The sequence below is a fragment of the Puntigrus tetrazona genome, chromosome 6 (assembly GCF_018831695.1).
Source record: "Puntigrus tetrazona isolate hp1 chromosome 6, ASM1883169v1, whole genome shotgun sequence".
NCBI classification, from domain to species: domain Eukaryota; kingdom Metazoa; phylum Chordata; class Actinopteri; order Cypriniformes; family Cyprinidae; genus Puntigrus; species Puntigrus tetrazona.
Window position 1 is genome coordinate 14,949,458 of NC_056704.1, and position 25,141 is coordinate 14,974,598.

The 25,141-nt window shown below is 37.3% G+C and overlaps 3 protein-coding genes across 27 annotated transcripts in view; 2 read left to right on the top strand and 1 right to left on the bottom strand.

The window, feature by feature from the left end:
• Positions 1-7,746, top strand: part of dock7 (dedicator of cytokinesis 7) — a 41,338-nt gene extending 33,592 nt beyond the window's left edge. For 15 of the 22 annotated variants that reach the window (XM_043241168.1, XM_043241174.1, XM_043241176.1 and 12 more), the window contains 8 exons: positions 283-297; positions 4,171-4,296; positions 4,527-4,616; positions 4,698-4,934; positions 5,899-6,042; positions 6,231-6,337; positions 6,618-6,785; positions 7,288-7,746. In XM_043241168.1, coding sequence (XP_043097103.1) covers positions 283-297; positions 4,171-4,296; positions 4,527-4,616; positions 4,698-4,934; positions 5,899-6,042; positions 6,231-6,337; positions 6,618-6,785; positions 7,288-7,330 — 930 coding nt within the window. In that variant the 3' untranslated portion in view covers positions 7,331-7,746. Of the gene's footprint in view, positions 1-282; positions 298-4,161; positions 4,297-4,526; positions 4,617-4,697; positions 4,935-5,898; positions 6,043-6,230; positions 6,338-6,617; positions 6,786-7,152; positions 7,173-7,287 lie in introns of all 22 variants that reach the window. The other 7 variants (XM_043241169.1, XM_043241178.1, XM_043241181.1 and 4 more) reach the window with 2 other exon arrangements.
• usp1 (ubiquitin specific peptidase 1) lies at positions 7,572-13,115 on the bottom strand. 2 transcript variants are annotated; one of them, XM_043241192.1, is made up of 9 exons: positions 12,964-13,115; positions 12,399-12,580; positions 12,188-12,314; positions 11,933-12,028; positions 11,559-11,725; positions 10,786-11,438; positions 10,186-10,353; positions 9,904-10,105; positions 7,572-9,356 (listed from the first exon to the last, which is right to left on the bottom strand). In XM_043241192.1, the coding sequence occupies exons 2-9, from the start codon at positions 12,566-12,568 to the stop codon at positions 8,594-8,596; spliced, it is 2,346 nt and encodes a 781-aa protein (XP_043097127.1). In that variant the 5' UTR covers positions 12,569-12,580; positions 12,964-13,115; the 3' UTR covers positions 7,572-8,593. The 2 variants fall into 2 exon arrangements, with proteins under 2 accessions (XP_043097127.1, XP_043097126.1); XM_043241191.1 differs by having other exon boundaries at positions 12,390-12,580.
• Positions 13,116-15,454: 2,339 nt separating this feature from the next.
• kank4 (KN motif and ankyrin repeat domains 4) overlaps positions 15,455-25,141 on the top strand; it is a 43,158-nt gene continuing 33,471 nt past the window's right edge. The window contains exon 1 of one of the 3 annotated variants that reach the window (XM_043241926.1): positions 15,455-15,663. The gene's annotated coding sequence lies outside the window, so the exon portion shown is untranslated. Of the gene's footprint in view, positions 15,664-16,168; positions 16,304-25,141 lie in introns of those variants that run through there. The other 2 variants (XM_043241922.1, XM_043241924.1) reach the window with 2 other exon arrangements.

Sequence of the window (25,141 nt, forward strand, 5' to 3'; positions counted from 1 at the left end):
TTTTCATTTTGTAACTTATTCCCATGATGGCATTACTTCAGTCCTAAATGTGGCATTGATTCAGAAATCATTTAAAATATGCTGATTTAGTACTAACAATATACAGTTATGATACAATAACAATATAACTATATATAGTCATATATGTATGCCCACAAATTTCTGAACGGTAGTGTGTGGATGTTCAGAAACAAGTGTTTCCCAGAATGCTTTGCAGCCAGTGAAGGGGGTGATTGTGACCTTTTGTATGTTGATTTGTGCTGTATTCTCTCTGTTATACAGAGCACAGGCTGGGAGGTAGGTGCTGAACTTCATGGTTAATGCTTGGCCCATACGTGCAAGCTGTGGGCGTTTATCATGACTCTTTTTGCTGTGAATTTGACCCATTAACCTTTTTATGGACGTTTTCGTTTCTTCGTCCATCCCTCCATCTCTCTTTCCGTGGGACTGCTGTCAGTGGTGTGTGGGCAGCAGCGTCCCTCTTCCTCTTCTCATCTTCCTCTCTCTCCCTTCTCTTTCTTGAGGAAAAACTGTGTTAACATTGTCATTTTTGACAGGCCATGCATGGGAGCCACCATGACACTAATGACAGATTTATTCATGAATGCGTCATTTCAATCCCTCGCCCGTCTCTCTCACCGTGTTTTATCAGTACTGCCATCTGTGTCTTCTTATCATGTCTCAAAAGCACAGGGTTCGATTTATGTGAGACGTGGATAACCTTCAAGGACTTGTTTGCCAAAAAAAAAAAATGAAAGTCAATAAACGAGTTTTACTCGCCCTCATGTCGTTCCAAATGTGTAGGACTTTCTTTGTTCTAGAAATTTTTGTTTTGAAAATATATACAACTGGGTCAATAAGTCAATTTAGCTTGAAAAATGCATGAGTCAGATTCATAAACTCATGTACATTGCGAGCTGGATCAACTCCAAGTCATTAAAGATCAGCCTCAAAATAACAGTTTGACTGATGACTTTTATTGCACTTCTTGGTTTGTTTTTTTGACAGCTTGATAGCAATTTCTTCATGGAGCGCAACAGTCGGGTTCTGGAAGATTATTGACTTTTAATGATAACTTGCTGTGAGCTCAGAGGTTGCTAATGGATGGCATATGCTTTTGTCAAAGCCGTTATTTTACACTATTTCAACATGTTTTTTTAAAAGCTGAATTTGTGGTAAAATAGTAATATAAAAGTTATACTTGGTTGTCATTTGCAATCTTATTGGGATTATAGTTCTTTTCTCCGTACACAAACTTGTACCTTTTGTTGGTTTTTCCACCTGTAGAATTTTTAAACTATTCAGGATGTAAAAGATGTAAAAATACTTAAAGCCCAATAGCACTCTTACTTTGTCAGCAATCTTGGCTTATTATCTTAAAAAAAAAAAAAAAAAAAAAAAAATAGTCTTCAAAAATAAATTTTGGTGTTTCATGGAAGAAAGCGGTCTGGAATGACATGAGTATGAGTAAACATTGACAGAATTATTAATTCTGGTATATATTCACAAAATCAGCTGATGATTGAATATGCTTTTTTTGGAGACTATGCAAAATTATTATTTATTTATTTTTTATGGTAAATTATGCTTGGTTTTCCTCTAAAGGGATATCATGGTGAGCATAATTTCAGAACATTTACATTCAAAGTAATGTCCAGCTGACATTCTCTTTAGATGAGGTTTTTTTTTATTTAATTGCAAACTAAATCGACCCCTGAGACTCTTTTTACACCAGTCTGTATACTAGTATTAATCTCACTCTGATTTATTGCATGGCAACGACTCAACAAAACTTTAATTTTTGACACTTATTGCAGCATTATACCAGGAATGCATTACACCACGTCTCAACTGTGTTTAATAAAGACCCTTAATGCACTTCTCTCTGCCTGCTTCTTTTTAATTGCATGCTTATTTTGTGTTTTAGTCTTTTTGTTTTTTTTTTTTTTATTTTTATTTTTTTATTGATTCATGGTAGTATTGCTGTTTGTTTGTTTTGTGTGTACATGTTTTGTAAGTCTTTCAAAAAGTTTTCTGGTTTCCTGATTAAAATGTTCTGTTCTCTCCTTTTTTATTTCCCTGGTTGCTGACCCCTCCTCTTCCCACTTTAATTATTGTGTCTTGTGGTAAGTTAGTCCGAGGGTTTATTTCTGTGAATTTTATGACTGGAGAAAAAAAACAAAACGTTCTCAATGAACCAGAGAGTGGCTGAACCATCTCAGACACTTGGCAACCACTCAATCTGAACTTAGCAGAAAGCTCCACGCATCTCCATCTATCGTTCACACAGTTTTATGGCACAATTATGACAATTAGGCATGTCTTTTTACACATAGTTAGCATTATTATCATCTAAATTTTGGCTGAATGGTTGGTCTGCTTTGGTTCAGCCTTATCTGCACCTGATTAATACTTCACTTCCTGTGCACTCAGACATGTTCCCGGCTCTGTACATATATACCCACTACTCTTTTCCATTACTCTACTTCTATGGCCTATCTTGTTAATCCAGCACATACTAATTCTATCTGACATTCTATTTCTATTGACATAAGTGTTTCAGTTTGACGTTGTTTATTATGCTACAGCAGCATGTTTACATTTTTTCCTGAGGAGCTTGCTACTTACGTTCTGTTCTTTGTCTCTTATTTGGAGTACATTCGTTCACTTACACTTTAAGGACATCAGGTTGTCTCTGGTCTTCTTCCTGTTGTGTCATCATTTGCTAATACAGTTTACAGAGAAAGTTCCCACTTTGTTCAGAACCACTTCTTGCTCCACTGTCCTCAAGCTTGGCTCAAACTATATTCGGATTTGATTGCTTTGTGGAATTGCTCACTTTCTTATTCTTATATCTTTTTCTTTTTAAGAGAAAAAAACAGTGCTATGTTTACATTGAGGAAAAAAATGAACATAAATGATTTTAGCAAATGGCTGCAATATAACAATGAGCAAAAATTTTAAGGGGGTCTGAATACTTTCTGTACCCATTTTGTGTGCGTGCGCGTGTGTGCGTGCGCGTGTGTGTAAAATAAATATAAAATTACTATTTAAGATGAGCGTTTCCTTTTAATGGGGTCATGACATTTAAGGCTTGTCAGGAATCAGGCACTGTTATGATTGACTGATGTCACTGTAGGCGTGGGTTTTTCTCTGTTCGCATGACAACTAGACTAAAGTTACAATTTAACTTTAAAAAAAATAAGTTAGGGTTATTTTTATAAAATTATAAGTTAAGAGTTTTTTGGCTATTTTTGAGACCCTCTTCTTGAATAAGGCATGTTTTTTTTTTTTTTTTTTTTTTTTTTTTTTTTGATGCAACATTGAAAAATTTTACAGATCCCAATTTGAACTTGATTAGACTACATGCAACTCGTGTGTGTGTGTGTGTGTGTGTATAAGAAAATATAACGTTCTGCAGTTTATTTACTAATAATTTGAGGCCATTTTGCGAATTCAATCATCAACCAGTAAGAGCTTTTACACTGCAGACATGTTCGCCTTTTTTAAGCTCTGAACTTGCCGGATGTTTTAATATTACATAGACACCTCATATGCCAAAAGATCAAGGCAAATTTTACTTTTCATGTCATGACCTTGTCAAAATATTTTAAAATGTACTTTACTTTTTTTTTTTTTTTTTTTTTTAGCAGCCATTAGTGTCACATAGTCTTCTAAACATCATTTTAATATGCTGATTTGATGCTCGAGAAGCATTTCTTGTATCAAATCAGTGTTGAAAACAATCAAGATTTGTGGAATTTTATTTTCTTTCAAAGAGGAACTTGATAAAGTGATAATGACGATGAATTAAATCCAAGTTTTTGAACCTCATTTTTTGTATCGAATATCGTCAAATGGTAGATGTTAGCCCTATAATAGTGATACTGTATTAGTAGTGTCTGTGTTTTGCTTGTTACATAATTGCATCACTATTGGCAATTTGAATGTGGGTTATTTATGTAAACATGTACCAGACAATGTTTACATTGCTGTCGTCACTTGTTGACACACAATGTTGCGTTTGCCACATTGCACTTTTTACCTTTCTTATGAGTAACTGTGTGAACTGAAATGAGCATGAACAGGATTTATCTGGCGTTTTTAACTGGCAGCTTGAATTAACAGCACAATAGTCATTTAAACATTTGTTTGTTTCAGGTTGGAAAGAGGATGTTTGGTACCTATTTCAGAGTTGGATTTTATGGATCTAAATTTGGGGATCTGGATGAGCAGGAGTTTGTCTACAAAGAGCCAGCCATCACTAAGCTGGCGGAAATCTCACATCGTCTTGAGGTACAAAACCATTCGCATTTTACTGTTTCACGTTTTGAAAATCGTAATAGATAGGATACGCATGCATGAGAATCTTTCTCGGGGCCGGTTTTTACTAATTGGCAAATTGGCATGAGAGAGCGGTTATTTACAGAGTTATTAAAAGAACCGGAGGCCAAAAAATGTAGGGTTTCAAATAAATTAATATACGTGTAAAAACTGTCCCTTTCTTATTTTTATCTTAATTCCAGAATTTCTACGGTGAAAGGTTTGGTGAGGACCAAGTGGAAGTCATTAAAGATTCCAATCCAGTTGACAAGTGTAAACTGGACCCAAACAAGGTGCGTTGATATTTCACATTATGGCGCAAAATGTGCGTTCGGTTTTAAAAAAACAATTAACGACGACGCTTTCCAATACAGGCCTTCATCCAGATCACGTACGTGGAACCTTATTTTGACACTTATGAAATGAAGGACCGCATCACGTACTTCGATAAGAACTACAACCTGCGCCGCTTCGTCTACTGCACGCCGTTTACGCTCGACGGAAGAGCTCACGGTGACCTGCACGAACAGTTTAAACGAAAGACCATTCTCACTACCTCCCACGCTTTCCCCTACATCAAGACCCGCATCAACATCATCCATAAAGAGGAGGTAACACACACACACGCATTTTGAAATGCTAGATGAAAATTACATAAAGTATCGATGTATATTGCCAAAAGTATTTCCATTTGAGAAGGTTTAACTACTTTAGCAATATCCGTGAGTACAAAGCTTAATGTTAAAGCATATAATGATATTCTAGGGAATTGTGTGCATTTAATTTTATAGGAACAGTTTGGACAGGACCATGGTTAAAAAAAGAAATGATTGAGTCAGTGTGGAAGAACATGACTGGTCTGCATAAATCCAACTCCTAATCCCAGCTGAACACCACTGGTGTGACTTTAAATGCCGTCGTCGAGTCATTGACTTGTACATTCACTATATTGACAAAAGCATCGGGACACTCCCTTCTGTAGGAACAGAAAAAGGCACTTCCATAACTGTGGCAACAAAGATGGAAACATAATTTGTGCATTTAAAAATTGATGCAACGGTTTAACTGATTGCAACAGTTTTGGAAGCCTCTAAAATGACTGCACCCATTGGTTTCTGGTGATGAGGTTTTTGGCTCAAGAAACTTTAAAGTCACACCAGATGTGTTCAGCTGGGATTAGGAGTTGGCTTTATGCAGACCAGTCAGGTTCTTCCACACTGATTCAATATATCATTCATTTTGCCTTATACACAGAGGCATTGTCATGTTAGAATAGAAAAGTGTCCCGTCCAAACTCATGCTATAAAATTAGAAGCGTACAATTCTCTAGAATGTCATTATGTGCTTTAACATTAATGTTTATACTCATGGCTATTACTAAAGTAGTCAAACATGTTCGTTAGGAGGTGACCTAATACTTTTGGCAATGTAGTCTATATATCAATACTTCAGCAGATTATAATATTTGACTTCAGCTTCCAGTTAACAAAAACATTTATGAATAGTTTTGATTTTAGGTATAACCAGGTTATATTAACAATATAACTAAATGTTTTCATATTAATATATTACTAGATCATTTCCACGCCTATTGAAGTAGCCATCGAGGACATGCAGAAGAAGACACAGGAGCTGGCTTTTGCCACTCATCAAGACCCATCTGATGCCAAAATGTTACAGATGGTTCTGCAGGGGTCTGTTGGCACCACTGTTAACCAGGTGACTACTTCAGGCTATTCTTTAAATAATGCATATGCAATATCGCTGTCGTTATCTAATTTGGTTGTAATCTGTACTGATTACATTTTACTTTAATTTTTTATTATCAGTAAAAAGTCTACTAGCAATGTTTATACATCTAAAACATTTTTGCTGAAAAAAAAAAATTCTATTGTACTTTTTTATAGGGCCCCCTTGAGGTGGCCCAGGTGTTTCTGTCCGAGATCCCAAGTGATCCTAAACTCTACAGGCACCATAACAAACTACGACTGTGCTTCAAGGACTTCACCAAGAGGTTTGATTCAAGATGCTCTCACACTACATAAACATGGACTCCAGTAGTCCAGCTGCTAACCCTACTGACATTTTATAATGAAGTATTTACAGGTCGACTAAAAAGAAATGGATTATTGCAGTCCATGTAAATGTTGCTGCTTCTGTATGGCTGCATGACGTTATTTTTAATCTTTTGAGATGCTTTTATATGGAAAGTGCCACACAACACCAAAGTAGCCATAGCCTGAAAAGAATTTCCTTCAAGAAAGTTTATTTTAACCCTGCACTAACTCCCCTAGATGTGAAGATGCCCTTCGCAAAAATAAGAGTCTGATTGGTCCAGACCAGAAAGAGTATCAGAGGGAGCTGGAGAGAAACTACCACAGACTGAAAGAAGCTCTGCAGCCTCTCATTAACAGGAAGATCCCACAACTCTACAAACCTGTATTACAGGTCAACTCACACAGGTCAGACAATTACAACTCAAAAGCTGTTAAGAATGTCCTGTTTATGGGAGTTTCTCCTCAAGCATTAATATTTTAATACATCAAGTGAAATGGTACGGAACAATTTCTCAATCTGTTCATATGAAAGCAAAATTGTGACCGCAATTATTTCAAAATTCGTAGAAATTCAATCATTAAATCAAATAAAGGCTTACTGCAGTCCAGAAATGGGCCTTCATATCCTGTTGTTTAGTAAAGCATGTTAACAGCAATGTATGATTGGTTAGTTACTCGTAATGGGTGACACATGGAAAATCATACATAATTGTCCAAACAGGTATGGCTGTTATAAATGTACTTAATTTCTTTTTTCCATTTTAACAAGCAGCAAAAGGACGGCTTGAGAAGGTAGTCAAGTTGTTGGCGAGCGTATTTTTAAAATAGTTGGCTGACCATTAATGTTATTTCTTTTGGAATATTGTTTTTACTCCTTTTTATAACACTCTTTTTCTTTTTCTTGCAGAGACTCTTTTAGCAGAATGAGCCTTCGCAAGCTAGATGTGTGAAGATCGAAGAAATAAAGAACAAATGCAATTTTATTTATTTGTATATATCAATCCTCCTCACAGTATCAGTGTTTCTGCCATAAAGTAAAAAAAAAAAAAGTGTTAAGACGTTTGGTACATCATTCCAATTTTGTATTAGTTTACAAAATGGCCTGTTACATGATTATAAGAACTGATGATGAATTTAGCATACGATGTGTCAAAACCTGTATTCTATTACTGTGTGCACTTTTTTTTTTTTTTAAATTTTTTTACTTCATCCCATTGCATTTTTAATAGTTACGGTACAACTTAAGAGTTTATTTAATCCTTGCAGAAAAAGCAAAAAAGGTGATACGTTTTTTTTCAGCATTATGTAGTTTTATGTACCTTTTGTTTACTTTAAATATTTTACTAAATAAATACTCTAATACCCATTCCCGTTTCTTATTAAAAAAAACTCCAAAACATTTTTTTTTTTTAACATGTTGGTATTTTAATGTGGCAAATAACAATCTACATAACCAAGTGATAGAAAAATATTTACATTTTCCCTGCCTCAGAACGCAAGAGATTCCCGTGAATTGTTCTATTTATTGCTCAGAAATCTTGGTGTAACAGCAGGGCCTGCTCACAACATGAGAAGAAAAGCTTCTTAGACTGGACTGAGGTATGGCTGATAAACTACAAACCTAGAAAAATAGGTCACTTTATCCCTGCGGTCATTTATAGGCAAATTATACTTTCGAGGTTGCCCACCTTTCAAACTAAATTTGATTCTGTGTGCAAATAGTCTGAAGCAAGGAACAAAACACATTGCCTGTGCTTTCTAGTATAAAAAAAAAAGCTATTTTAAGCTATTTGTAATACCCTCCAAAACAAGGACATCAAAAATTTATTTATACTTGAGACAAACCCAAACAATCAAGAATCGATCTTATAAAAAAATATATAAAATTTCAACGCACAAGAAGTCGTTTTGTGCTATTCTTTAGAGCTTCTATGGAATGCTTGAAAAGTATATGAAAATGGTCACGTGCACTACAGTAAGTGCCAAGGTGCGTCTGCATGAAGATCTCTGAAAAGCTGATTACACCGACTCACTGAACAAGAAGATAGACAAAACAAATGTCATGGCCTTGAAAGATTCACTTCGGCTTTTCACTGACACTTGTTACTCAAACATACACATCGACTAATAACACATCCTCACTTGCTTTTCCAGTTGCCTGCAAACGTACTTTTAGTCTTACCACTAACACTTTGTTACCCATCAGCTTGTTTTTACTGAGAGACTCTCTTGTAGAAGAGCAGGTAAGGCGTTGAGGTGGAGCATGTCTCAGGGGAACAGGCTCTGAGGAAGTCCTCTTCTTCAAAGAGTCTCACTTCGGAGTCATCAAAAAGCATCCACTTTCCCTCAAAGTCCAAAAGGTTTCGCAGAGCAAGGTCAAAAGTCACCTCGGTCCCATCGCCCATAGCATCGACTCCTTCCTCTGCCTCTTTCTTGACTGCATTCGGAAGCAAAGAACCAGCGACACGACCGGCTGAGCTGGAAGTCTTCTCTGGATTGGTTTGATTGCTGTTGCTGAGCTCGTAACTGGTGACGCTTCTCTGTCCTCCTAAAAGCCCAACGCCCTCGGAGGACCTCTTGCTTCCTGATTTGCTGGACGTGCTTGTTGTCGTGCTGACTCTGGCCACATTTCGCCCTCTGCCAGGCAAGCTGAAGGACACCTCGCCATCATCGTACTCCGTTTGAGGTACCTCCTCTTTCTTCTGCTTCGTGTCTTCCTCTCGGTCTTGGTCCTGGTCCTGATCTTCATCCTGAGACTGAAGCCTGAGAGGTGTGCGATGGAGATCCATCATGCGAATGTAAGTGGTGTAGTGACCGCTGCTGATGGTTACTCCGCTGTGCATGACCACGGCGAAGAGCTCATATTGATGGTTTTGGTCTGGAGAATCAGGCCGAGTGCACCACTCGTGTAGGGAAAGCTTGAGAGGGGTCTGCAGAGGAGTATTCACCTTGGAAAGGCCAGCATAAGGATCCATCCTAAAGATTGACAAGGATTATACAGACTTCTTAATGCACACTCCAAGATGGTAACTCCAAGACGGAATAAAATCGTTTTGTCTCAAGTTGCTATTTCTGACCCGTTTTTCTTTTAAGAAGTGTGAAATCCGAAACCTTCTTACACTTACACATTTCTTGATTCTTAAATGTTTCCTGTATTATTTTCTGCTGTAACAAACAATGGATACAGACTTCCATATACATTTATATTTTAGATAAATACCGATATCTAGGATAGTGATCAAAATAGGGCAAATCACAGCAATATCTGTCATTACATTGTTTTACCACTAGATGGCGACAAGTAAAAAAAAAACTCAAACCAGTTTTTATAATTATATTAGCAAGTATTAGCAAGCAATCATTTTTTCTGCTACCATGTTTTTATAGTGTTAGCTGTATTTTTAGAAATTGTTTTAAGTTCAGAACTGGGATGTCTATTTAAGACAAAACAAATGTGGTTCTCAATTTATCCAGAATCGTACAGCTCAATAAGTAAGCATTAAGATCTACAGAGGATACATACTCGGAGCCATTGGCAGCAAAGCATTTCAGGTGGATTGTGATGACTTCTGGTGTTTTGTCAAACAGAAGACTTCTTTCAGCTTCTGTGTAGTGATGGCAGGTCTCGCAGAAATATTTATCTTCACCCATAATCCGCTCCACAGATGCAAATTGAGATATGGCCCACTTCAGAGTTTTCAGCTCAGGCTTGGGATCTGGAGAAACTGAAAAAGGAGGATAGTTGTAAAATAATCTAACCAGCATCTGAGAGTGTTGACTGACTCAACACTGTCAATGTACTCACTCTGAGAATTGTCAGAGTCAGAGGAGTTATTGTCCTTCTCTTGCACAGGTACGCTGATGTCCTGAAAGTCCTCTCTGCGCTCTGTGAAACACTCACACTCCAGGCAGCGTGTCCGAAGCACCAGCTGACCCTGGAACATCCACTTCAGCACATCCAGGCCAGATTGCTCTAATTATGAAATACAGAAAAATTCTTTAATTATTGATGTTATTGATCCTAAATTCCCAGACCCACACATGACATTTATAACTATTATATTTATTGTGGTTGCAAATTAAGAATTTGTTCCCTCGTTTTAGTCAATTGTGGCTACATTGTACTAATGTTCAAATCGTTTTTAATTAAATGAATGTGGCCGTGATGTACTAAACCAAGAGAACTAATATATATAAATAATCCACACACTCAGGTGCATGCATATACACAAAAGTTCCACTATAATATATGATGTGATCAAGTTTGGCTAGTTAATAGTACACATCCTGTGTTCAAATATTATGTCAAATAATATATCATTTTCCATTGTTTAATTGTGTACTGTCTGCGTTATTCAAATAAATGGCTAGGATGTTTGGTCACAATTTTGTGTAAAATATTTACCTTTATTATTTTCCAGCCTTTGTTTAACTTCTTGAGTTCTACTCTCATTCTCTGAGGTATCCTTCTCCTGCTTCTCTTGGACATTACAATCGGACTTCTCCTTGGTCTCCCCTCTCCCTCCTACATGTGAAGTAATTCTTCCCATGCTGCGGAACTTTGAGAAGATGCTAGGCTGCTTCCCAGATGGCTTTAACCAGCCCAGCCTCCCTCTCCTTGTCCTCTTGCCCGCCTCTTTTGGGGGACTGTCATTCTTCTCGTCCTCTGTAGTGCTCCCTCTATCCTTCTCTTGCTCTTTTTCCTCTTGCTCCTCAGTTCCATTCCTCTGGTCAGAACTCTCTGGGGTTATGTCGCTGGAGGACTTTCGTTTTGAGCGTGTCATAGGCACGTTTTCCTCACTTTTCTTTGATTTGCTTTGAGATTTCGTTTTTTTCTTAGCATTGCCTGCTTCTGTGTCGCTCTTCCTCTTTCCACTCAACTGGCCATCATCCTCGTGGTTAGACTCTCCCATTCCATTGCTCATTGTGCTGTCCTTTTGGTTGTCCGTTTGCTCTTTTTTAATATTGTCACAGGCCTCCTGGATGTTAGCAAGGATGCACTGGAGCACCTCCTGTGCATCATGCTGCAAGTAACCCTCATACATGGGATTAAGCTGTCTGCAATGGGAAATCAAACAGGTTTGTTTGGACACTCATTAAAACCAAGGCAACATCAAGAAAAACTCTTCAGAGGTTTAAATGTTTTTTTCAGTGCAGCTGAAAGATGTTCAGCATTACCTGAGTGTGTTAAGTAGCTTGCGAGGTGGTGTGGCAAGCTCTCCGTCGCTGTATTTTTCTGGGTTAAGCAGAAAGCTAGATTGCAGCTGTTCCACAGAAGACATAAGGCTGTGGAAACTACCCAGCAGCTCCATGGGAACAGGTAGGGTGTTCTCACCAGTGTCCCCCTGATAACAATGCAATGTTGTGCAAGAATAATATTCAATGTTTAATCAATTAATGTTGCAATCAATTATTCAACAATTTTAACATGACAAACTATTCTGTTCACATATATATATATATATATATATATATATATATATATATATATATATATATATATATATATATATATATATATATATACACACACACAGATCTAAAAAAACAACCTCATTTTTGGCATCTTCATTCTGTCTGTCTTTCATCTTAGCCAAGTGAAACAAAGATTTGATAGCCTCTTTAAAACCAGGGCAGTAATATAAGACCTGAAATTTGTACAAAGGTTAAGACACTTTTATGAGTGCGATCCAAACTTATAAAATATAAAACAATACAATATATGCACCAATCATTACGTAGCTAATATTTCAAGCTATTCACCTGTGTGTGTCATGAATAATACATTATTAGTGGGGTAAGTATACCTGAAGGATGCTGTTCAGATAGCAAGTGTTCCCCAAATTATTAAGCCCAACGAAGGGGACCAGGCTCTCACGCTTCTCACAAGTGAGAGGAGATGTAGGGCAAGGCAGTGGCACAACCTGTTCATGACTAAAGAGAGAGCAATTAGAACAAATAAATATAGTGTTTTAGAATAAAATCCGTATTAAATAGCCTAATAACAACCTTCCATACTTAGCAGTCTCCTCTGGTTCTGCAGTGCTGTTCTCTTCTGTCGGAGCCTCTGAGAAGTCCAAGGCTCGTTTGGTGTCCTTCTTCTGGAAGAACTTTAGAGAAAGTTTGCTCTTCTTCACAGGACTGCCAACTGCAGCCACCACTCCACCTTCACTATGCAGTCCAGGCATTTTAACAATTCACTACAGAAGATGAAAAAGAAACCAAAACAAATGTCAAAAAAACGAAACAAATTCAAACATTCACGATCAGCCACGAACCGCGGGAAAGCCGTAGCTCTGACGTGCCCTAGAAAGTAATAGACGCGTTTTATGATAAGAACATGACTTTATCAACCTTTTTATTCATATATAATCGATTAATTTTAAATATTTGCGCCATGTGGATTTGAGACTTTTAGTTTGATGATTTTTAATTCATATGCATTAAGACACATATATAGCAGTGTAGCTAACTGAGTAGCCGCCCAGCCCACACAACATGCGCTTTCATTTTTAGCTAGTGTAACGTTAACGTTCAGAGTTACGTAATTAAAAAAAAACAGAACTAGATTTAAGGCTCTTACCTAAGGAATCTTATTATGCACGCGTTACATTTTCGCAAAATACGATGAGGTTTCGTTTTGAATATACACAAACTTGACAACCGCGACTGTAGAACTTGGCGCTTTTTCCACGACTGAGACCCCCCGCTAATGCCTGAACAAAAGGCATTAAAATGGCCGAATAAATAGTTTGAAATTACAGTAGGACCTCTGATGCGAATTGTGCGATTAAACACGTTTTAGTTTACGAAAACATTTTATTTTTTTCCAAAACATGACTAAAAATAAAATTTAATTTTGCAGGCATAACTTGGACAACTACGTCGTCTGACAAGCGCGTGGGCTCAGGCTGCCATATTAAACCGATCTGAGATCAGTAATGAGTGGGTTTGTAACCGCCCTGCGAAACGAGAAAGAGGAATTTTATTGTGATTTGTGTCATATTTAAAAACGTTAGTGCAAGAAACTGCAACATAACTCTTAGCCAAAATAATAATAATAATAATAATAATAATAAATACATATAAAAATTAATTCCAGTTCGCTTTTTTTATTAAAAAAATTACAAATGAATATTACAAGAATTCTTGTTTCATAGTACTATTATTATTGTTGTTGTTATTATTATAAAATGTTCAAAAAGCATTTCTTACTTTTCACCAGTAGATGGACATCATGAACAGTGCATGAGCGACTGGGACTCAAGATTGGGGATGTCTAGTCCTGCTCCTGGAGAGCCACTGTCCTGCAGATTTGTGCTTCAACCTCATTCAAACACACTTGAATCAGCTAATAAAGGTCTTACCAGGCAGAATAGAAACGTCCAGGCGGGTGTACTGAGCTAAGAAACTCTGCAGGACAGTGGCCCTCCAGGACTGAGTTTGGACCCTTGATCTAGGCCTACCTTATATCTACTTTATTTCTTTCTCTTTCAAAATAAGCCTAGTTTTGTAATTTTATAAATAGTTTTGCCCCCTAAATATTAAATTATACACAAATTGCATTGGTATTACAAATAATAAGTGCAACAAACAATATAAGAGGTCAAACTACTGTTTGCATAACCGTGATATAAGAAAGCGCTCAGTAGAATAGCGCTGTATAAAGAGTAGCAGATTACACAACTGGACACAGCTGTCACTGCAGTGGAATGTCATTTTACCTACTCATGTATATATTATACAGAGGCATCTAATCTGCAGATGTGCGTGAGAAGGCTGATCTCAAACCACTCAAATCATATCAGCATCTGCTGATCATTTGTATCCGCTTACTTAGAATATTACTTTTATTTGTGAGAGTGTTTGAATGCGCCTTTTATGCAGAGGAGACTGAGGCTGGTTGTCAAAAAGGCTATATATCTGTAACCACACTAGAATGCATCGAGGCAAATGTCAATTGTGGTTGAACTGTGTTTTTAGGATAAGAATATCTGCGGTTGAGGCAAGTAGTCACATGTTTCATATCTTAGATTTTTGTGCATAAAATTAAATGGTATAAATTAATGTATAATTATTATTAGAATTATCATAATTATATATATGTGTATATATATATATATATATATATATATATATATATATATATATATATATATATATATATATATATATATATATTTTTTATTTTTATTTTATTTGTTTCAGCAAAAATGTTTTTACCTTTTTGTATATTATATCTTAATGTCTTTGTGAATGCCTTTACTGTACCCTGAATTTGTTTTTAATCCATTTAAATTTACAAAAATAAACTACTTCAAAACATTTATGCATTACTAAAATGCAATATTTAGCAATATTTAGATATTTAGCAACTAGCTTGGTCTCCCCCATAAGGTATATAACTTAAACATAAAATATAAATATCTAAAATATGAATATGTATTACTATATAAAATATAAATACGTATTATTATGTACTTTGTATGTGGAAACCTAAGGAAATGTACCTCTTTTCATTTCCCTGCAGTGTTAACCGTGAATTCTTGCAGAAAGCAGTCACTGTCCGAGGAAAAAACAGCCCTGGGAAGAAGCTTTTGAGTCTGGAAATGCGGAGAAATAGACCAGCGCTCAAAGAATGAGAGGCATGTCCTGCACTCTTTTCAGCCCCAGCTGAGCTGTGTGCTGTTTTTTAAATCACTTTACCATACTAAACCTACCTCAGTGTCAGTGACACATGATACACACCAGCTGGATCAAACACACACACACACACACGCACACAAGATGATGTCAGCTCTTGAGGCAGAGCTCAAGCAGCATACATATAGGCAAAGTGGTTAAACACCAGTTTAATCTTTTATCATTCAGCTGTATTCCTTTAATCCTAAGCATTTGAATGTGATGGGGAAGCTGGATGGGGGGTGTTGGCTGATACTGCTGTGTGTGTGTGTGTGTGTGTGTGTGTGTGTGTGTGTGTGTGTGTGTCTGACCCTCTGACTGCCATTGGATGAGCTCTGCGGGAGGGGGTGTGTTCAGACTCACAGTATAGCGCTTGTTACGAGAGCCTTCTGCCATCCCCTTCCACAAACCTCAATAACAACAGTATCACAGCCTCCGAGGCTGTGTGTGTGTGTGTGTGTGTGTGTGTGGGGGAGTGAGGAGTGCCTCTACCGCCGTTGCAGCTGGTTGCAGCTTCCTCTCTGTGCTGGATTTCCTTGAAGGTCTGCCTCATCACCTCTGCAGTGCCCAGGAACAAATAGGGGCCCCCCCAGAGACTGAGGTAAGCGATGTGAGATAATACATTCCATGCCTGTCAACTCCATTATTCAACTTTTCTCTTGTTTACCTTTGGAAAATGCAGCACACCTCTATAGATCCCACCCACCATCCCTTAAAACCACCCTTTTCATTTCTTGTTGAGCGTCTCAGGCAGGTCTTATTATGTGCTGTTATTCTAGTAATAATTCAGTGTTTCTAGATTGGATTAGATCCTTGAGTGCAGACCTTGGTTGTTTTTATAGCAGCTACGCTTGCCACCTTGACAGCATTTCTGGCCATCAAACCTGATGTCTAATGCTGTCTAGGTGGGCAGACCGTGTCTTATAGCGCAAATCATCTCATCTCGCGCTTGGCTGTGCTGTTTCAGTTTACCTCCCCGCTGGGTTGTCGTTATGCCGAGCAGCGTGTCAATCTGGCAAAGATGCGAGACACGCGAGCGGGGAGCGATGCGTTTAACCGTGCCGTAGTGCAGCATTGCGCCGCGCGCTCGTCTGCAGTGCTGCTCGGTAGCTCGGGCTCGGGTATTTTCTCGATGGTGACTGGCTCGTTTGCAGCGACCCAGAGACGGCGAGCTCAGCTGGTCGAGATCTCTCTGATATCCCGCGATGCCCGAGGCGAGATCCTAGCTGCCATGCAGAAAGGTTCGTGTTTGATTCGCGTGCGGAGCGCGCTTTCTTGCCAGTTTCGGGCGCAACAGAGATACGGGGGTTTGGATTCAGATGCTATATGGGTTGGTCACTGTGCATATATTTGCACATGACAGCTAGGCTGTTTTATTAAGCAGTGCGATTCTAAACAAAACAGATATGCAGAGTTCAAATCTCATTCTATTCACCTGGCAAAAAACACGATCTCATTACAGTCATTTTCTTCTCACAGTGTGCAGATTATAGAGCATATTTGGGGGAGGGGGTGTGAAATCCCCCTAATTAATGCTTGTCCCACTAAAAACAAATGGTTTGGGGATCTTAGTCAAATCTGTTCATTAAAACGAGTATGCGAGTTTCAACAGCATTTTCAAATGTTTTAAAAAAGAGAGTTAGAATATAGCTAATTGTCCAAAGACCAATGGCCCATGATTAGTGATTTCAATTAAATGTTTTGTTATGTTGTTGTTTTTGCTGTAAAGTCCATCTTGAATCTTTACTGATAATAATGGATTAATGAAAGACACAGGTGTCAAAATCGGGGACCAACTTGTAAAGAAAATCAATCTGGAAATTATGGATTTAATGTCAAATAAATATGAAGATATCAGATGCAGCTCAACTCTTTATATATAGCGTTTTGCAGAACCAAAGAATATAATAATTTTATATATATGTATATGTACTGTATGTATGTATGTATGTATGTATATATATATATATATATATATATTTAATATTATTAGGATATCTGAAAGATAAATAAATAACTCCTGTAAGCATTTCAGAGTTTGTAAACTAATATGCTTCTTGTAAACTAATTATATAAAAATATATTTCAATGTCACGAAAGAAATTCATTTGCTACCTTTAAAACTTAGCTACCTTTAGCTACTTCATGCCTTTACAAAATTGCTTTACATCTTCATAGTTGACCTGACCTAAAAATTCCTCTAAAAAGATGAAATTATCAACCTCCTTTCAAGTCTTTGTATAATTGGCACGCTGTCTTTGCACATGTAATGCCTCCCTAGGAGCATACAGGCTGTTTGATGTTCTCCGGAATGCAGAGGTACATTAAACATGTGACCTAAGGGCCACCCAGGAGCTCCCTAAAGAGTGTGCAAGCCTTGCTGTGTGACTTTGCTTACTTTTTTTTCTGTTCACTTTTTTGTCATAACCTACCAAATACAACTCGCCTGATGCTACTACATGTCATTTATTGTGATGAAGAACAAATTATTTTTTTAATTGGTTGCATTTATTTATACACACGTAATTCCAAGAGCTGGTAGAGCTCTGAAACAGGCCCTTAGTGGAAACAATGCCTAGAGAGAGAGGTATTGGGGTACTTTAAATCTACCAGATATGTGTTAAGTCTCTTGACTATTGCTGTTAGACTAAAATGGTTGCATTGTACGTTTCTTAGGTTTTTGGATGTCTGAAGTGGTGGGCATGAGAGAGCTCGTTGTGGAGGTTATGGAATTTGGCATAGTGAGGTCTCTTGGGGGTTCACATGTGAGGCTCTGTGGGGGCGATTCCTTGTCCATTGTTTTCTGCTGAAGGACATTTCTTACAGAACGGAGATGGAAACAATGGCTGATATAATTTGCAAGTTGCTCCTGCCCTTTAGATGTATTCCTCATATGTGCGTCAAAGAAAAACCCTAGCATGCGATCAAACGGACACAGAAGGATTTCTTTGAGAGCTATACTCAAAGGAAAATCATCTGACAAAAGAATTGTAGTATATTGGCTTTTTGTGGAGATCATGTTCTCATAAATAGAAACGTAGATCTGTATTAGATACACAAAAGTTGACTGGATTTTGAATGTTATTGTGTCTTCGTGTGAGGAAATCCCTGAGGGTCCAGTGGATGTGCCTGAGTAGACTGAGGTGGCCTCTCTTTTCTCTGATATGAAAGAACATTTTGGGTTCCGCTAAGAACTTTTTTCTTTAGTGTGAAGACTGTTTTAATGGTCTGAATGAATGCTTTGTCGAATGAAAATGGTCCATGCATGTTGTAATGTAAAGGTTCTTTTTGGAAGCAGGTGCAAATAAGAAACCTTAACTAAAGCAAACAGTGACCACAGTTGTCAAGTAAGGTTTTTTCATATCAAGATTTTGAAAGAAATATCATTTTCAGTGTTTTGCTAAAAATATCATATGACTTGAGAGGACTTGCACGGGCCATTTTTTTTAACGCTTTCTGTTTTGTCAGCCCTTGTTCACCATACATTCACTGCATGGAAGAGAACATGATGTACAAATATTGAAATGATTGTCTGTAAGATCCCTATGAATAAATGTATTCTTCATTTTATTATCAACTCATTATTAATTAATTATTCACTTAATTAACACATTTCAAACTGATATTTTCATTTGAAGAGATTGTTTCCCATTGGTTTGTTTTCCCTTGTTCCTTTGCACATCTTATTAGTTCCCTTGGTAATTGATGAACTCCTCCACCCTGTTAACTTCTAGTTAACCGTCTATTTAAAATCGACTCAGTTCCTGATCAAACCGCTGAGTATTGTTTAGCATATTGTTTAGCTTATTGTTTAGCGTATTGTTTAGCGCATGGTTTAGTCTCCTACTGTTAACTACATTAGCAAGCCATTTCATGTCTATTTTCGGTTTAGTCTCCAGTATTCTTCTGCATATTTCACTCTACTAGTGTTAGTTGCTTTACAGAGCCAGTTTTCATGCTCTTTTCCTGGTTTTCTTAGTTTAGTTTTTTTTGTCTTGCCTGTTTACCCTTTGTTAGACTATTTGCCCGTGTATCTTGGTTTAACCCTTTGCCTGCTGTTTTGGACTCTGTTTGTACCTGTATGACCCATCGCTCATGTTTAAGGATTATCTTTTGTTAAGCTACTGGTCAGTGGGGTTCCTTGAGGATCGATTCTTTGTCCTCTCCTCTTCTCCACGTACACTACATCACTAGGTCCTATTAATCAGACACATGGCTTCTCCTACCACTGCTACACTGAAGAAACACTGAGTTCCTTTTCTTTTCAACCAGATGATTCAACGGTAGCTGGACAGATTTTAGGCTGCCTAGCAGACATCTTGGCATCTCATCCATGCCATACCCATTTGCTGTTATTTTACTCTGCTCGTGTTATGGCCATAATAAATGTTTCCTTATTTTTAGCAGATAAATGTAGCCTTTGACATCTTTCTCTATTTAAAAATAATACAAACTCCATCCTTTTGTCCAGTAGCGTAAAACAGACTGAGATGACCATTGCGTTGAATTGGAGAGTTGTGTATGTTAAACTATGATGTTTCATAATATTTTTTTCCATCCGTTTATCAGTGAAAGCAGAGTGGGTCTCATAGTGAGTTAGGAATGTAAATAAGTTTGCTCTATATCAGCGTAGTATCAGCAAATCAGTTCCAATGGCATGCGTTTGCGTGCTGGCTTGTGTATGTGCATGCAAATGTTCAAAGATAAATGCTGTCTAAGCGTGTTCTTGTGGTTGATCTTTTGAACAAATGTTCAGTTCAATTTGATGGGATTCATCCAGTGACATAATGTCTTCACACTGTCTCCTGGACCACTGATTGGTATTCAATTTTCATCCAAATTCCCATACCACTATTTTTTTTGACAGCACTGCAGCTTCTGTTGCCTCATGGGATAGCAGAATGCCTGCTGGTTGCACACTTCAGAATCTCGGCAGATGCACTGTGTCATCTGGGTATTGTTTTCCTTTTGTATGATAAATACTGATAATGAATACAGAATATTTAGACACCCTACTCATCATTTTTGCATACTATTTTTGCAGGAAAGCAAATGCATGTATTTTTATTCAGCTCAGACGCTTGAAAGAAGCTTGGAAAAAGATTTCTACATTCTGACATTCTGTTAGTTGTTTGTGGGAACGGACCTTAAGTTATCTTATGTAATATTTATATTTTATTTTTACATTTTTTAGAGAAGCTGTAGATCAGCCTCAAGCTTGAAAAAGAGGTCTATACAAATGCCTAATGTAGGAGTTAAAACCTTCTGACCTCTTCGGGCAATAATTTCTGTTTGTGTCTGCTTCTGCTTGTTTTTGTCTGAATTCTTTCCTGTTTTAAGTGATAAAAAGACACTTGCGCAACCTTCAAAACATAATCTTCCTACATATTTCATTATTCCATGACAACGGTGACAAAAGTTTTACATTCTGGACTAGAAGGATGCAATTAGTGCTATATGAGAAATCAAATTTTTTTTGACACTCACCTTCATGCACATTCACCTCTGCACAGCTTGAGCTGGATATAGAGATCTTTATAGATATGATCAGTCACGTACTGTGAAATCTTTAGAGGACAGGGTTTGTCTATTGCCTTTCTTGCACTATAATGCTGTGACATCAGTAGTCTCCAGGAGAGAGCTGATGCAGCAGTCAGCAGAAGTGCAGAGAAACAGAGAAAGAATACAATGAAGGACCTTGTTACAAACCCTGAGATTTTAGTATGCATACTCTGATTTTGTGTGTTGAAACAGCCTAGTACTATATCTCTGTGGACTCCGATAATGCTCCCAGACTGTTGGGGGTGTAGTAGTGTCAGAGATGTAGGTCATATGTAAATATGTTTTTAAGTAATCCTTTTTTATTAATGCCCTGTCTGGCATCAAGCTTCTCTGTATATGTCTTTGTTTTGAGAATAAACAGTGTAACCTGGTAAAATGCTGGTATGCTGGCTACAAAACCCGAATATTTTTGTCAGATGTTGAAAGCTTCTTGTCATACGATTTGCCACTTGCCAACATAGTAGATTTGTCAGTCATGAGGTGTTGAACATTAATATAAATGATGAGCATCTGTTTTAGTGTTGCTATGTTGTGTCTTACAGCTGTTTCTTATTTAGTTTGTCTTTGATGTCTACACCTGCTGCTTGTATTTATGATTGTGGAATGGGTTATTGGCATGAAAAATTGCTGTTGACAGTCTAGACTTTTTATATAATATTCATAATTCACATATAATAACAATTTTTTTTTTTTAATCAAATATTTACAATATATTGAAAGTTTCGTTTTTTGGAGGTGCAGTTTAGTTTTATCTTTAAAAAAAAGAAACCCTTGCCCTCCATATCCTGTTCTCATTCCCTCTAATTTACCGTAGCAAACTCAACCTTTCCCCATTTTTAATTATTCTTGCACCTCTAGGTAAGTTCCAAAGCCGGTCAGAAATGTTTCAGACCTGAAGTATATGTTTCATGCATAAGCAATAAAAGAAAAAGCATTATTTTAATTTAAGAAAACCTCTATGACTCAAAGACCATGGTGGTTTTCCTAGTGGTCTTTTTTAGTATAATTCCAGCATCAAGAGCAGAAACAAGCTCTTTGTTGGATGACAGATGTGCGGTGGAGGAGACAAAATGAGACCCATTTTATTTGTTTACACCAGCCTTTTTTTCATCTTTCTTATTGTGTAGCATTGGCCTTTCTATATGTCTGATGACATTATATACAGTACCTCTGCCATTAGTTGAAGTAATAACAGTGCACAGTGCTTGAAAAACCTTAGTGTTTCTATGGCTTGATATTTAGCATTGATAGTGCTGTGATGAAGAGACGTTAATTGCTCTGCAAAGCAGAAAGCTTGACTGAGAGTAGTCTCATCCTGCTAGATTAATGCAGAGGAAAGCTGCACTGAAACTGATTAGACACTAATCCTAGGGGACTGTCATACACATTTACAGCTGTGCAGATGCAACCAACACTTGGTTGATCATTGTTCTCACATGTATTAAAAGGATAGTTCACTCCAAAATAATTATTCACCCTCATGTCATTCCAAACCAGAAAGACCTTCATTCATCTTTGGAACACAAATTAAGATATGTTTGATGAAATCTGAGAGCTGTTCACGAGAGCACCGTGGTGTGCATAGACATTTTTTTAAAAAGCTATAAAAATCCATTCTGGACTTGAAAATTCCACAATAGCCTATTTTATTTAGAATACTGTGTTTCTGTGTGCATTTTAACATTTGAATTAGATTATGGGAACATGCAGTTTTCAATTTTTATTTAATTTTTAGTTTTTGTAATTGTCTGTGCTTTCACACTTTTGGCATTTGTTTTAAATCATTTATACTGGCGGTATTCAACAACTGATCCTTGGCTTTTTTGAGCACTTTTTGTTGGTGGAGCAAAAGTAAACTAAATATTGAATCTAACATTTAGGTTTTAACCTAAATGCCATTAGTTGAAGTAATAGCATCCAGTGACCTCCGAAATCCAGCAGGAAGAGCACCACATTTTTTCTTGTTATTTCTGGTCAGAACTCTAGAAAGAAAGTAGGGAAGTCTACATTACAAAATTCTTTTAGTCCTAAAGGAAGATGTTTGTATGCTTCTTATTAATTCAGCCACATCCTAAATACAATATGTGCCCTTTCTCACGATCTAACAGAAAAACCTTGTGGAAAAGGAATTCAAGCTATAATTTAGGACAACAAATCTGTTTTTCATTCAGAGTTTTGGTAACCACCACAGAGAAAGTATGTGACCACCTGCTTTTGACTGCTTTTCTCTCGCTCTTCCAACCATCCGTTTGCCTTATTTAGATAACAAATCTTTCCTCTCTGAAATAAAGCCTTCATCCAACCTGTGTTATCTAGAACAGCAGCCTGAGATGGTTTGAGATTCAGAATGGATTTGACACAGAAGGAAAGAACAGCAAGAAAACAGATAGCAACACAACTGAAATTGCTTCAGAGAGCACCTCTGATAAGACTAAGATGGCAAGACTGGATTTGAGAGCCAGCGAAATACAGAGTGATGAAGAGAAGATATAGATGCAGCGTGCTGCATTGCCTCTAGATCTGCTTTGGCCTTTTGAATAGGTATCAGACTTTTCAATATGAGAGATCCTCAGGGTGCCAGATGCTTCCTACCGCAGATGACCGCTTACTGAACCCCAGACCACAAATAGCAGATGCATTTATGCCTGTGTGTGAGAACAAATAGACAGAATCATTTCCCAACCACTTTTGTGTTCTACGCTAATTATAGAATTCATTTGTTGATAGTTATGTTTACAGAAGAGAGAATGATAAATTAAAGGAAGAAATTGTGAATAATAAAAGGGCCAAGCACCCATCTCCAGCCGGAAAGGCTGATGAAAAATGATTAAATGTTATTGCTCATACAAAGAACCATGTTGTTAATTTATTAATGTTTAGATGTTTTAGAATGTACTTATCCTCAATGTTCTGATCTTTCAAGATCCACTAGGTAAGGTAGATTCAGTATAAGCACAACCTAAGATATACATACTTAAGACCTCTGACCTCCTCATGGCTCTTGAATTTCCCCGTAAGTTCAGAAAAAGGGCAGTGTTACGCCTACAGTGTAGGAACATGATGATAGTTTCTATTTTGAGTATGGTGTAATTGTGAAATTAGAAACAAGCAGCTTCCCATGGCTAGAACCCGCTGGTTAAAACAGTGTCAACTAGAAAACTGCTGACAATGCCAGTACATGAAGAATTTATGGTGCGCAGCATGTGAACATCTAGGCTTTCCTCTGTGGCTGAGAAAGAGTAGTAACTCGTCATTTGAACAAAAAAAAAATGTTTCCCTAAATATGACATTGCTATGAATAATCTGAACCACATTCTTCCTTATTTGTTAATAAGGAAGAACTTAAGTGTTATTCATGATTTTATGTTACTGCATATTTTTGAGTACAAGTAGATCTAAAAAAAATAATATTTAGAATTTAGGTTTTTTGTGGTAACATTTCAAAGTGAAATTATTTATTCATTAGATGTAAAGTAAAAATTTTAAAAGGTTTTTTTGATGATTAGAGCTTGCAGATCATAAAAGTAAAAATGCAGTATCTCAAAATATTAGAATATTTCTTAAAATAAATAAAAAATTTGCGAAGCAGAAAAGTTCTTCAAAGCATGTAAATTTCTGCACACAATACTTGGTCGGGGCTCCTTTAACACACACTCCAGCATCAGTGAGCGATCAGCCTGTGGCTCTGCTGAGGCACTATTGAGTCTTCAGCTTGTCTGTGTTGTTGGATCCACTGTGTCTCGTCTTTCTCTTAAAAATATACCATAGATTCCACATGGGGCTCAGGTCAGGCATGCTGGCTGACCTATCAAGCACAGTAATATTATTGTCAAAAAAGAACTTGGAAGTGGATTTGGCATTGTGGGCAGGTGCTAAGGTCTGCTGGAAAAGAAATCAGCATCTTCATAAAGCTTTTTTTTATGCAGATGGAAACATAAAGTGCTCCAGAATAACCTTACAGAAGGCTGAATTGATGTGATGAAACACAATGGACAAACACCAGCAGATCAGCACACAACACCCCAACCATCACCGACTCCAGAAACCTCACACTTCTTCAAGCTGCTTGGGTTCTGTGCCTCTCTAGTCAATCTGCTGTGCAGCCACATCCTTACAGTCTTATAAAACACAGTCTAGTGTTGGCTTAGATTGTCTTCAGTGGTTCTTATTTTGTCCTTTGGAGACGTAATGATCTGATGTTTCACCATCAGCGGAAATGGAATAGGAGCCTTGACCACAGCTCCTTAGAGACGGCCTGGACTACACAAATGTGACCTTGGGAACTCTGTACTGTGTTATTTCCTCTTAAGCTGGATAAGTTTTGCATTTCATATGGCCTTTTCTCTTTTTTTCCTTCTTCCTCCTGCTTTCTTTTTTATCTATCCTCAGGCATTAGAAGAGGACAGACAGTGTTTTCCTTTAAATGGTAATCTGGGAAACTGTAGCGATTGCTTTCAAAACTACTTCTTTTAGATACCATAATATCTGGTATATGTTACACCATGCAGACAGCTAGT